This window comes from Scyliorhinus torazame, chromosome 19 (assembly GCF_047496885.1).
Source record: "Scyliorhinus torazame isolate Kashiwa2021f chromosome 19, sScyTor2.1, whole genome shotgun sequence".
In the NCBI taxonomy this organism is placed as follows: Eukaryota; Metazoa; Chordata; class Chondrichthyes; order Carcharhiniformes; family Scyliorhinidae; genus Scyliorhinus; species Scyliorhinus torazame.
The window spans coordinates 71,191,922-71,206,700 of record NC_092725.1 but is presented as its reverse complement, the minus strand read 5'-3'; the positions used below and the strand labels follow the sequence as shown (position 1 = coordinate 71,206,700).

Here is a 14,779-nt window from a genome sequence, read left to right as displayed (position 1 = left end):
AACTCCCCATTATAGCAAGAGATTGGGACACCATTTAAAAATGGCGTCCCAACCTCAGAGGCCACCGAAGCAATCCCCTACCTCACCCCCAGCAGGGGACCTTTGAACGAAGTATGGTCTTGGCTGGAAGTGCCACATAACCACCTTCCAGTGCAAGGCTGGCACCCAGGTAGCACTGCCAGGGTGCCCAGGTGGCACCAGCATTGGCAAACCACCGCTCTGCCCAAAGGACATGCAGCTGTGGGCCTCCGATTCCGTGGCAGACCTCCACAAGTACGGTTCAGTCTGGTCCCCGTTTGTGGGGACTTGTTTTTTTTTTCCAAAAATATACTTTATTCATAATATCTATCATAAACATTACAGAACATTTTGAATTGTCTTGACTGTACATTTCCATCAGAGTTACACATTCCCTTGGCTTTCTTCCATTCAATTTTGATAACCGTACACACATATCGCTCTTTACATTACAATTCCTTCTTAAACATTTACATTGTCATGTTTCTTTTATACATTGGAGTGTTAATGACCCAGCGAGGGGGGTTTACACATTTACCCGCCCCTCGGTGTACATTTGCTGGTAAGACCTTACACAGTGGTCTTTCCCCATTGCGCCTTGGCGGCAGCTGCCCCAAGCTTGAGTGCGTCCCTCAGCACATAGTCCTGGACCTTGGAATGTGCCAGTCTGCAACACTTGGTCGAGGACAGCTCTTTGCACTGGAAGATCAGCAAGTTTCGGGCAGACCAAAGAGCGTCTTTCACCGAGTTGATGTTTTCCAGCAGCAGTTGATGTTTGTCCCGATGTGTGTCCCTGGAAACAGTCCATAGAGCACAGAGTCCTGTGTCACAGAGCTGCTCGGGATGAACCTTGACAAATACCACTGCATCTCTCTCCAGACCTTCTTTGCAAAGGCACATTCCACAAGGAGGTGGGTGACCGTCTCATTTCCCCCACAGTCACTCCGAGGGCAGCGTGCTATGGCGCTGAGCCTTCGGGTGTACATGAAGACTCTAACGGGGAGGGCCCTTCTCACCACCAGCCAAGCTAGGTCTTGGTGCTTGTTTGTAAGTTCTGGTGATGAGACGTTCTGCCAGATGACTCTGACAGTCTGCTCAGGGAACCATCCAACGTCCTCCACAGTCTGCTTTTCCCTGAGGGCCTTGAGGACATTACGTGCTGACCACTGCTTCATTGCCTTGTGGTCAAAGGTGTGTTTCTTCAAAGACTTTTCCACGCGGGACAGGTGGTACGTCACGGTCCAACTACTTGGAGCGTTCCGCGACAATGAGGCCAGGCCCATCCTTTGTAACACCTTTGTAACACCGGGGACAGGTAGAACCTCAGTATGTAGTGACACTTGGTGTTTGCATACCGGGGGTCCACAAACAGCTTGATGCAGCTGCACACAAAGGTGGCCATCAGGATGAGGGAGACTTTGGGTACGTTTTCCCCTCCCTTATCCAGAGGTTTGTACATGGTGTCCCTTCGGACACAGTCCATCTTGGATCTCCAGATGAATTTGAAGATGGCCTGGGTGACTGCTGCGGCGTAGGGTCGGGTAATGGGCCAGACCTGCGCTACGTACAGTAACACCGAGAGTGCCTCACACCTGATGACCAGGGTTTTGCCCGCAATGGAGAGGGAGCGTTGCTCCCACCCGCCCAGTTTCTGTCTTACCTTGGCGATGCGCTCCTCCCAGTTTTTGGTGCACGCCCCGGCCGCTCCGAACCATATCCCCAGCACCTTCAGGTAATCTGACCTGATGGTGAAGGGGACAAAGGACTGGTCGGCCCAGTTCCCAAAGAACATGGCCTCGCTCTTGCCGTGGTTTACCTTGGCTCCCGAGGCCAGTTCAAACTGGTCGGAGGCATTCAAGAGCCTGCGTACAGACGCGGGATCCAAGCAGAAGACGGCGACGTCGTACATATACAGGGAGGCCTTAACTTGCACGCCTCCGCTGCCTGGGATCGTCACTCCTCTTATACCTGGATCCTTCCTGATGGACCTGGCAAAAGGTTCTATGCAGCACACAAACAGGGCCGAGGAGAGAGGGCAGCCCTGCCTGACTCCGGATTTGATCTGGAACTTTTCTGATTCCCACCCATTGATTGAGACTGCGCTATAGATGTTTGTGTAGAGCAGTTTGATCGAATTGCGAATTCCCTCCCCAAACCCCATTTTGGAGAGCACATCCATCATGTAGGTGTGCGATATTCTGTCAAAAGCCTTCTCCTGGTCAAGGCTGATGAGGCAGGTGTCCACCTTCCCGTCCTGCACGTAGGCGATCATATCCCTGAGTAGCACGAGGCTATCAGAGATCTTCCTGCCGGGTACAGCACAGGTCTGGTCAGGGTGGATCACCGACTCCAGAGCAGACCTGACCCGATTGGCGATGAGCTTGGCTAGAATTTTATAATCCACATTCAACAATGAAATGGGGCACCAATTTCGAATTTTATCCCTTTCCCCCTTCTGCTTGTAGATAAGGGTGATGATGCCTTTCCTCATGGATTCTGGCATGCTGTCGTCCAGAAGCATACTCTCATACACTTCCAGCAGGTCTGGGCCCATCCAGTCCCACAGAGCCGAATACAACTCAACCGGTAAGCCGCCGCTTCCGGGAGTTTTACTCGTCTCAAAGGATCTAAAAGGCCTTTGTCAGCTCTTCCAGGGTCTGCGGTTTGTCCAGGTCTTCCCCCTCGCTGTCGCCTAAGACCTCCGTGATAAACGACAGGTAGGTCTGAGAAACAGTATTATCTGTTGGCTTCAGATCATACAGTCCAGCATAAAAGGATTTGCTGATCCTCAGGATGTCAGACTGCGATGACTTTACAGAGCCATCTTCTTCCTTGAGGCTGCTGATCACAGAAGAGTCTCTGTGCACCTTTCAGAAGAAATAGCGTGAGCACTTTTCATCCTGCTCCACGGAGCGGACTCTGGAACGGAAGATAACCTTGGAGGCCTCCGAGGTGTAGAGCGAGGTTTGCTGGCTCTTCACCTCTTGGAGATCCTCCTTGACATCAACCCCCATCGACTGCAGCTGGAGCAAATTTTGCATACATTTCTGGAGCCTGGACATGGCCCCTCGTCTCTCTCTCACCTTTTGAATGCCCTTGAGGATGAAAAACCTTTTGATGTTCCCCTTGATTGCTTCCAACCAGAGATGTGGAGACTCAAAGAGGGGTTTCATGGTTCTCCAACCTTTGCAATCCCTTTTAAGTTCCTTGAGGTTCTCTGGAGTCAACAATTTTACATTCAGCGTCCATGTCCCCCTACCCGCCCCCTGGTCTTCCTGCAGGTGGCAGTCGGCCAGTAGGAGGCAGTGGTCAGAGAAGAACACCGGCTTAACGACGGTGTACCTGACCGTGAAAGCACGGGACACAAAGAAGAAGTCTATCCTGGAGCGGGCGGGCCCGTCTGGCCGTGACCATGTGTATCTACGCTGCGCTCCGTCTGCAGGGTTGCTGAAGACGTCGAGCAGCTTGGCGTCACTTACCGTTTCCACCAGGAGCCTCCACGCAGCGTCTAGTTTGCTGTTGGCTCTGCTGGATCGTCCAGCCGCATCGGTGATGCAGTTGAAGTCACCGCCCAGAATGACAGGCTTGGAGGTGGCCAACAGCAGCGGGAGTTGCTGAAGAACTGGCAGCCGCTCACTCCTTGTGGCCGGGGCGTACACGTTAATGAGTCTGAGAGGGACGTTTTTGTATTTAACGTCTGCTACAAGGAAGCGTCCACCCACTACCTCCTTAATGTCGGAGATGGTGAAGTTGCCTCCCCACAGCAGAATACCCAGGCCGGAGGAACGACAGTCGTTTCCTCCTGACCAGATGGATGGCCCATGGGACCACCAGCTCGACCAGCGCCTGTCGTTGCTGAGGTGAGGAATTCCACACTCCTGCAGGAACAGTAGGTCGGCTTTCATGTTTGCTAAGTAGCCTAGTGTAGCTACTCACCGCAAAGTATCTTTAATGCTTCGCACATTAATAGATGCCATTTTAAATCCCATTTTAAAAAGGTAGATTTACCAGTCTCAGAGTCCAGAGTCTATGCAGTTGGGTGTTCCAGCTTTTGAATGTTCCCCAGCATGCCGGTGGTGCTCGCAAACTGTTGCACAGTTGCAGGGCTGAGAAAGCTGTCCTGGTCCGCACTGGGCCCGTGAACTCGACGGGGCTGCATTGGGGGGGGTAGTGTAGCCCTGGCGTCCGTCGTGGCATTCAGTGGGTGTTGGGGTTGCAGGCCGGTTTTCGCCTGGGTTGTTGCTACTTGTTAATTTCTGGAGTTGGTCTGTGACCTTATTTTAATGTCCGGCATTTGGTGTCTGTTGGTCATATTGCTGTTCCCATCCACGAGAGGTTGACGATCTCGGCGTGCTTTATTTCCTTTCCTGTCTGTGGTGTGGGGGTCTGTGCATCCCGTTCCACATTGGTACTTTGCCTCTTTATTTGAGGCCGATTCTTGTCTGGTTTTCCCTCATCGGAGGAGGTGTCGGCACTAGGCCCGCTGGCTGAAAGGTGCCGCTTTTTGCCATTCCCCATCGGGGGTTTCTTCAGTTCATTTTTTTGTTTCCTCTTTCGTTTGTCCCTGTTCACTGTTTCCCAGGGCTCTTGATTCTTCGTTCCGTCCTCTTCCATTGAGGCTTCCTCGTCAGAGGTTGGGGTTGAGTTGTCAGGTTGAGTTGGGGCCTCCACTTTTTGTTGAGGGCCCTTCTGTTGATTTTCAGCATTCTGTGCTGTGGTGTCTTTGTCGATAGAGGGTGCATGAACCTCCTCTGTGGTCTCCTTTTTGACTCCGCCGCTGATGATTTGTGCGTACGTTGCCCCGCGTTTTGGGCAGGCCCTGTAAAGATGGCCGGCCTCCCCACACAGGTTGCAGCACTTGTCTTCCTTGCAGTCCTTTGTCATGTGTCCCTCCTGCCTGCAGTTTTTGCTTAAGGTGACATTGCAGTTGGCGGCAACATGCCCCGTCTTGCCACAGGTGCAGCATACTCGTGGCTGTCCCACGTAGTAGAGATAGCCTCGATTTCCTCCAATGGCGAAACTGGAGGGGGATGCAGGATGGTTCCGTCGCTGTCTGTTCTCAGAGTCACCTTGATCTGGTGCTCACTTGTCCAGATGCCAAAGGTGTCTTTCAGTTGCACGCTGTTACTTTTCAGCTCAACGTACCTGGCGAGGAACGTGAGAACATCAGACATGGGGACGTGGAGGTTGTACGTGTGCAGTGTAACAACCCGGTTTTGCTGTGACGGTAGCGTAAACAGAGGCTCCGCAGTCAGGATAGACAGGGGGCTCTGGTTACCTTTTTCCTTGAACACGTTCAAGAATTTGATGCAAGCTGCGACACTCTTGAAGGTGACTTCAAAATATCCATTGTTGGGGAAGTCTTGCAAGCAGAAGATGTCTGTTGCTTGAAACCCGCAGCACTCGAGCAGCACCCGCTTCACGAAGAAATTGAGGTCCACAGGTGACTCACCTTCCGACTTCTTCGCTGTGACTCGGACAGTGTTTCGCACTCCCCAGCCTGGTGGTCGAGATGCAGCTGCAGCCATAGCTCACACGTTGAGTCTAAACTGTATCGGCGTTAGGCCCAAACCAGAGGCTTAGACAGCATATAGATCCACCAATAGCAGCAAAGCTCTCAACGTTTCCTCTTCGACGACTTTAATCCCTCCGTGTTCTCCAATCCACGATCGACATCGAAATGCTCTTAGCCAAAAGATCATGGTTTCACTAGTGCTGAACAGCGCTCTCCCGAGGTCTCTCAGGTGAAGAGGTTGAATCCCAAAGCCTCAGGTACCTCGGGAATCTGCACATTAGAGTAAGGCTTACTGCCTCGCTCTAATATGCAGATGTGCCAAAAAGTGATCCTGCCTATTGTGGATGTAGGTTCTCACGAGGCGTGGCGACCTAGGTAGATCCCGAGAGCGGTGTCTCCCAGCTTTCAAAGGCCACCCTGCGCCACGGTAAGGTGCGCTTCTGGCGCAGCATGGCCATTGGATCGTGCTCAAAGTGTCATTAGATAGCAGTGAGGAACTTGCCAGAAGAGCCGGCGGGAAACACCCAGCAAAACCTGCCACAAATGACACTTAGAAACCTTTCTGTTAAATCGTGCCCAATGACTTCATTCACCTTAACAATGAGTTGTGGAAATGTATGGTTGTTGTTCAAGCGGACTGACAATTTAGAGACATTGGAGGGTTGACAAGAGAGATGATTGGTAGAGTTGGATGTCATCAGTGTGTGTAGGGAAACTCATGCTGTATTTTCAGATGTTGTTCCTGAGCGGCAGCATGTTGATGGGATTTAGGAGGGCATCCTGGTGTAGGGATACCAGAGGTAATGGGGAGAGAAGACACAGTAGGTGATTCTCTGCCTATGACTGAACAGTTAAGAATGGAACCAGGTGAGTGCAGACCCGCCCAGGTGGATGACTGCAGAGAGACAATACAACGGGTGTGGTTAATGGCTGGTGATGGGTCACGGTCACATGGGATGTCATTTGTCATTTTTGTAATAACTATTTCAATACTGTGGTAGGATGAGTTCCGGGAAGAATTAGACAAAATTGACAAAAGGAGTGTCTATCTGGATATCCAGGCTGGAATTGGCACCTGGAGTCTTGACCATCAATGTAGTGACTGCCTGCCAGTGTTTCTTAGGCTAATATGATCACTTTCTAGAAGAGAGACTCCCTTTTGCAGTGTCTCAGGTCGAAGGTGGTTTAAAAACCTGCTCCCGCAGGCTCCTTCCCTTTAAATAGTCATCTTTGGTGAAGTCAATGGCAAGGTATTGTAGTGAGCGTGATCTCTGCATAAAGATAAAACTCTTCCCCAAACACATGCCCAGAACACTGGGACACCTTTATTTCACTTCTGTAATTTTTGTTTCATTTCTCACACAGTGAGATTTGCAGAAGGTGCAGTTTTGAATTCGGTGTCTATTTGGACCAATTTGATATGTGATGGTTTCATAATCTTTGGCCACAGACAAGGGCAATCCATTTTGAAACTTTGCTATTTTTCTTTCCACAACAGGATCCTAATGCTCTGGCTTATTTGCAGCAACTAGATCAACATATTTGTATATTATAATGCTTCAGTGTTTGTTTTAATCGACAATGATATGTAGAAAATGTTCGTATGCCACCTTTTTTTTATAAAGCAATTTACATCTCAGTATTCTTTCTTGAAAGGGAAAGAAAGTGTATGAGTAGGTCTTGCCTTTTATTTTTATTCCTTTCATATGGTTTGACCAAATCCCTCTCTGTTAAGTCACAAAAGTGTCCGTCAAAGGGAAATTCTCATGAGTCTCCAAGCAGTTCTATTGTAAATAGCAGAGTGTACATCTTTGAACTGGCCTGAGCACTGCTCTGGAGCTATCTGACTCTTGATCACCTGGGTGGTTCCCTGCCAGGGTTGGGGGGAACAAAACGATACTTACATACCAACAGTGATGGACAGCAAAAGACCCTCTGGCCCATCCAGACTGTCCCACACAAACAGCGATATCTTGTGCATTACAATAAATGCATTGCCTACCCCACCCTAACATCATGCCAACCCCGGAGGGGAAATAGCTGAAAAACCCAATAAAAATTTCAAGATAATTTGGCAGAAGAAAATTTGGGAAATTCCTCTGCCAGAGAAAAAAAACTTGATGGTCTCCTTGGTCAAGAATTAGGCTTCATTTACTCATATTTAAAAAAAGGGAAGAACTTTAACTAAATCTATAACTCTGAACTTGCCTTCGCTACCAAATTTAATGATATCTATAGAAAGATCCAAAAGGAGCCTGGTAGTGTAATCCATATGAATAGTTGACTGGCTTCCAGTTTAAGTAACTACTGACCTGTCACTTCCTCAGACTTCATTTCAACCTCGAACTCTGCAGTAATATGTGACACCTCCTTCGATGGTGACTTGCGTCCACGCCTCCTTTTTTTGGAAGAATCGCACTTTAGGTTCACAAAGGTCACCTGACAGTTGTCTGTGCATGGAAAGTGACCACCTTTGCATAAATGGAATTGAAATGAAAAAGGGACGAGGCAACACGAAAAATGCAACAGCGCATTCATGACAATACACAATAAAGAGGTACTGGGTATTCGGAACTTGATAATATCGCATATGGTGATGCACGATAAACCTGCCATAATCCTTTAATTGATTCTTGTCAATATCCCTATCGAAGCAACTACACAGAATCTAAAAACTATTTCCATGCATCAAAAATCACATTACATTCTTAATCTGTAACCAAATCCAAACATCCAAGTTAATAGGATCTATATTGGCAACAATTTGAAATTTCTACTAGTTCATATGTATAAAACTTCTGTAAAGGAATTTCATGTTTCCAAATTTTAAAATAAATTAATATGAAAGCAAACTACAAAAATATTTATTCAAAGGTTTTTCTTTTCTTTGTCCTTCACTGATCATTTCTATGCATGGATAAGTGGGTTGTTCACAAAGGAGAATTTCAGACAGCTGAAATTAGCTACAGGTTCAGCACAGCTGGGTACAGCGTAAAAGGTCCTGCCGTAATGTATTACCCAAACTCCAGAATATTGGGTCGATTTCCCATAGCAACCATACCTGTGGCCTTTGAGCAAGACCGACGATCTATTGGTAGTAAAGGAACCATTGTGTTGTTGGCTCATAGCTGCCAATTGGGCTATAAATGCTTCAAACTCATTTCATAAAGAGAGTTGACTCTAACCCATCAGTCAGCATTGTTTTGATCCATGTCATAAGTTCCTTCATTTTTTTTTAAAGTTAAATTCAACAACACTTGCTTTCTGCTTGGGTCAATCTTAATCATGAATAACTTAGTGTTGCCTTTTATATATTAAATAAGGCAGTACAATTTTCCACGAAGCGCATAGCCTACTTGTACAAATTACCTGGTACCATCATGAGAAAATGAAAAAATATCTACTCTCAACTTTATTTAAAATCAACAAATTATTGATGAGTGACATGGCCTGAAGCATGTTTTAAAGCCGTAAAGTGTCCTAGCATTCAGATGAGTTTTAAGTGCAACCCTGGTTCATTCTAGGCACAGGCTGACATTTTATGGATGTTTAGCTGCCTCATAATGAACTGCAACATGAATGATTTTGTCGTTTGTTCAGCTCCACCTCCTTTTAACAGGTGGTGGGAGCAGATACCAGGGGCTGGTTTAGCACAGTGGGCTTGGCTTGTAAAGCAGAACAAGATCAGCAGCCCGGGTTCAATTCCAGTACTGGCCTCCCTGAACAGACACCGGAATGTGGTGACTAGGGGCTTTTCACAGTAACTTAATTGAAGCTTACTTGTGACAATAAGCGATTATTATTATAATAAGATAGTGGCATTTAAGGGGCATCAAAACAAATATATGAATAGGGTAGGAATGGAAGGATACAGACTCCGTAAGTGCAGACGGTTTTAGTTTAGGCAGGTACCATGGTCGGTGCAGGCTTGAAGGGCCGAAGGGCCTGTTCCTGTGCTGTATTGTTCTTTGTTCTTTGTTACAACTCAAACATCTTGGCACGTGCAAGTTGATACACCACTGATGAACTTTGGACAGCAAGTGTAGCAATGGAGGGAATTATGAAGAACTAAATGATTTCCAATTGATAAACAAACTGATCTAACATATGTTATCTAATTAGGAATGTGCTGCTGAGGGTAGCACAGTGGCCTAGTGGTTAGCACAGCTGCCTCACGGCGCTGAGGTCTCAGGGTCGATCCCGGCTCTGGGTCACTGTCCGTGTGGAACATAGAATAGTACAGCACAGAACAGGCCCTTCGGCCCTCGATGTTGTGCTGAGCATTGTCCAAAACCAAGATCAGGCTATCCCACTCCCTGTCATTCTGGTGTGCTCCATGTGCCTATCCAATAACGGCTTGAAAGTTCCTAAAGTGTCCGACTCCACTATCACAGCAGGCAGTCCATTCCAGACCCTAACCACTCTCTGAGTAAAGAACCTAACTCGGACATCCCTCCTATATCTCCCACCCTGAAACTTATAGTTATGCCCCCTTGTAACAGCTACATCTACCCGAGGAAATAATCTCTGAACGTCCACTCTATCTATCCCCCTCATCATCTTATAAACCTCTATTAAGTCGCTTCTCATCCTCTTTCACTCCAATGAGAAAAGCCCTAGCTCCCTCAACCTTTCCTCAAGAGTTTGCACATTCTCCCCGTATTTGCGTGGGTTTCGCCCCCACAACCCAAAGATATGCAGGTAGGTGGATTGGCCACGCTAAATTGCCCCTTAATTTGGAAAAAATGAATTGGATACTCTAAATTTAAAAACAAAAAGAATGTGCTGTTGAAATAAAATTGGTAGTAGTCAGTTGAAGCCTTATATTTTCTGCTCATTAATCACTCACCTGAAAGCTAATAATTCCAAATAAACCTGTTGGACTTTAACCTGGTGTTGCAAGACTTCTTAATGTTCCCATCCCAGTCCAACGCCGGCATCTCCACATCATTCAATATTTGCGCACTGTTCTTATGCAATATGGTACCAAGAGGAATTAAAGTTTTGAAGTTGCAGGAGAATAGCATTATGAACAAGGTACTTGGCAGCAAATGTATTGGATAATAGATGGCTGGAGCCAAATATATGATAGATAGTCATTGAGGCAATGCTTTAGATGAAAAATAATTTTTGTTCTGTTATAATATGAGTGAGCAGTGCATGCTAATAAGCTCATTTCACTATTTTTGAAGAGTGGTCTATCTTCAAGCATGGATATTGCAGTTTTTGAATAATCTAGGTGAAAGGATAATAAAGGCATACATGTATTTGGTATTACACTGATACCAACCGGGGAGGGGGGGGGGGGGAGGAAGGTGGAGGCAGATTTTGTTCAACTGGCACACACCATATACAGGAAAATAATGGGCAGAAACCTATAATTACACAATAAGGCAGTAAATCAATCTTGGGTCCTAAAAATGTTTCGACACATTTAGCCACAATTGCCTGACTGAAATACTACCTTGTAACTCTCTACCAGACATCATTCGCATTACTCGAAGTAGGAAACCGCCTCAGAAAGCAATAGCTTAATAGCTAAATAACAGAAAAACAGGCTTTAACAAAAGTTGCAAAAAGTGCATTTTAAAATTCTGGACTACTTAATAAAAAATATTTGGAGTATAAAAATTTGAACCCAACTTCAGAGTGTTAATGGGTTTTGCAATAGTTACAATGATATGCTTTTAGCAGCAGTGACAATTCAATAGATTGCATCTGATCGATTTAGATTCAGAATTTGGTTCGCATAATATTTTTTAAATGTGCACTGCGCAGTTCAAACATCAGAACCGTCTTTCTTGTGTAATGATTGAAATAGGAGGCAATTATTGGAATTCAAGATTTATTACATTTTCCAATCTGCATGTAATGGAGCTTTTGTAAGTCAACATGGGCCAGGAAAGATAATGGTATGACTGATGCCCACTGGTATTAATTTGTGGCAAGGAAGAGATATCCTAAGTTACTAGATAATTTATGCCAGCTGGCTAAAAGCTTCATGAAAATGCCATTTTGCCTTTACTGATCTCATAAGCTTCATGAAGCTTCTGTATTTCCACATTAATTGTTCATAAACTCACCACAAAGATAAAAAGTTTAGCAAATTGATGACATGAATACACTTTTAACAATGTGACAATTGATAATCACTGCCAGTCAATCTCTCTGGTCCAGAAAGTGAGCAAATAAAAGTGTGCAGTCACATTCCTTCAGACAGTGAATTATACTTAGAGATTCAAGAAGTGTGAAATTTAAATTTTATTTTTTAATATATTTTTTCTCTCTCAATCTAATCTTCCCTGTTCTTTTCCTGTAATTAGTTGATTTTGAATTCAGCTACTAATTCATCCTCCTCAGTTCTTAAATTTTATTAAAAAGATACCCTGTTGGTCCCGTTTTTCATCAAGTTCCCAGATACTCTGTTCTGCTCAATGTGTGTTATCAGCTTTTAATTCTAGCAACCTACAGATGTGTGATGGCCCTTATGTTTTTTTTGGCGGGAAAACTATATTTAATGGAGAGGTTGTGGTCCCTTTTAAGTTTCTCAGGGAGATAATTTCCAGTAAAATATATGCCTTTAGTAATTAATCATATGACCAAGCTGCATGGGAGATGAGCAATCGTAAAGCAAAGGGATAAACAAGAGGTTAATTACAGGGGGAATAGATTCTTCTATGTGTGTGCTTCAAGCAGTTTAGTTCAGAATAAGCTGGCTACAGAGAACATAACTTTCAAGCATAAGGATTCAGTTGATATTCTATGTACCGACGAAAAGGATTTCAACCCTTGGTGGCTGAAGAATGGTTGGATTTTTAGATAGCTAAGCTGATAAGAGAGAGGGAGAGTTCCTGAATGCAGGAATACAAAATGAAAAAATGTTAGAACAAGAAGAGTTCTAAACTGAGGTAGCTATGCTTAACCCACTTAGCGACACCTGTGTTGAACGGGGAGTCTACAACCATTGGAGGGTTGGAAGAAATTTGAAAGGAAAACCTTGCTGGAAATAAGCGGAAGGCCCAAAAACCTCAACCCTGATGGTACGAATCTTCAAAACAGTACTCAGACCAAGTGGTTAACCTTCCAATTTCTGCTAAATATTTGACTTCAGCTTTTGGGGGCTTTAAGTCAAATGGATTTAATTTGATTGAAGAGGTTTGATTTAGAGTATAAGTAACTGTGTTTATTTACTATCTTTAAAATAACTAGCTATTTAAGGTAGTGAAGATTACATTGAGCAACTTTGGTGGGCAGCCAATTTTCCGCAACAGATTAAGTCGGCTGTCTCTCACACATGGTTAAAAGCCTTGGTGCGATTGATGAAGGCAATATATATATAGTGGTCTCCTTTGTTCATGGCTTTTCTCTTGCAGCTGCTGGACTGAGGAGATCATGTCATTCGTAGATCTTTTGTTTCTGAAACTACACTGGGATGCAGGGTAGATTTGCTCAGACCTGACCTGCACTCTGACAAAGGCAATATGGGCAAACACTTGCCCTATGATGCCTTAATAGTTGTTGCAATTGCTGCAGTTGCCCTTGTTCTTGTACAGGGTCACAATGTTTACATCATGCCATAACCTGGGGTACTGCCCCCTCCCTCCAGCAAAGGCAGATAAGCTCATGCAGATGTTGGAGGAGTGTTGATTTTCCCAGAAAAATGCTGCATGGTTCGAGGCCAATCTCACTGTGATGGAACCTGCCATTGAAGTCAAGCAGTCCTATATCTTGTTAATTACAAGAGAGATCCAAACAAGAAGACTCTGAGTGCACTAAAAGATGTTAAATGTAAAATTCAACAGATTGCTAGTCAGTGCAACAATGACGACTGGCTACAAGTGTGCTAGAATATCCCGATGTCCTTCAACATAGGGACTACTAGGGACTTGTGTGAGGGAATCCTAAAGACAACAGGTCCATCACCAAAGAAAATTACTCCATTGAAAATAGAGGCAGAGGAGGTAATCATTGATTGCAATAAGTTAGAACACTACCTTGAGTAGTACCCTAGGCAGAACAGTTACTGAAAAGTTCTAGACTTTAAAAAAAAACCTGCCTGACATGAAAGGCTGGATATCGAACCCACAGCAGTGAAAATTTGCAAAGCCATTGCTTCGCTTGCCATGGCCAATGCTCCAGATGATGATGCTATGCTGCCTGAGCTCATCGTATTGAACTAATAGGCTCTCTCTGACAGAAATGTGTTGGATTATACCCAGTAATTTCTGATTCTTGTTTAATCTATACGTAGTTTTACTTATGAGTGCAAGTATGACTCAATTATCATAAATGCAAGACTGTAACATACCTGATATAGTTTGTTTCAGACTATCCTTAATTTTTTCCTTATTACGTGGTCGTAGGTGGCATTTGGCATCCTTGATCTTGAACCTCGCCTTTTGTTTTATTGGAGGTGCTAAAGGATCTGAAACAAACAATGGATGTCTTCAGGATCATGCCTCAACAGAAATGAGAGATTAGTGTAACATTTTGATGATTCAAGGCATTTTGCATGTGTGGGCAAACTTCCACCAACATCGGTTGATTTGTTTCTTAACTTCTGCTCACAAAAATTGGATAAATAGTATGTCTTGGAATGGGATTGGAGATTAATGTCGGGTTAAGTACAGGCTGGGATATTCCGAAGATCATTATTGAATTGTCATTCCACTCAAACTTGCCCTCGCCTAGGCACTGCTCTTCATTTCTTGCGGGTTTGTCCGAGCTGTTTTCAATAGAACATTACAGCGCAGTACACGCCCTTCGGCCCTCGATGTTGCGCCGACCTGTGAAACTAATCTAAAGCCCATCTACACTATTCCATTATCATCCATGTTTATCCAATGACCGTTTGAATGCTCTTAGTGTTGGCGAGTCCACTATAGTTGCAGGCAGGGCATTCCACGCCCTTACTACTCTCTGAGTAAAGAACCTACCTCTGACATCTGTCCTATATCTATTTCCCCTCAATTTAAAGCTATGTCCCCTCATGCTAGCCATCACCATCCGAGGAAAAAGGCTCTCACTGTCCACCCTATCTAAACCTCTGATCATCTTGTATGCCTCTATTAAGTCACCTCTTAACCTTCTTCTCTCTAACGAAAACAGCCTCAAGTCCTTCAACCTTTCCTCATAAGATCTTCCCTCCATACCAGGCAACATCCTGGTAAATCTCCTCTGCACCCTTTCCAATGCTTCCACATCCTTCCTATAATGTGGCGACCAGAACTGCACGCAATACTCCAA

At 45.1% G+C, this 14,779-nt stretch overlaps 1 protein-coding gene across 3 annotated transcripts in view; it reads right to left on the bottom strand.

Annotated features, from left to right (window-relative positions):
• scube1 (signal peptide, CUB domain, EGF-like 1) overlaps positions 1-14,779 on the bottom strand; it is a 406,877-nt gene that overhangs the window by 45,786 nt on the left and 346,312 nt on the right. For all 3 annotated transcript variants that reach the window (XM_072484510.1, XM_072484511.1, XM_072484512.1), the window contains 2 exons: positions 13,842-13,958; positions 7,846-8,004 (listed from right to left, as the gene is read on the bottom strand). In XM_072484510.1, the coding sequence (XP_072340611.1) occupies positions 7,846-8,004; positions 13,842-13,958 (276 nt within the window). The remainder of the gene's footprint in view (positions 1-7,845; positions 8,005-13,841; positions 13,959-14,779) is intronic.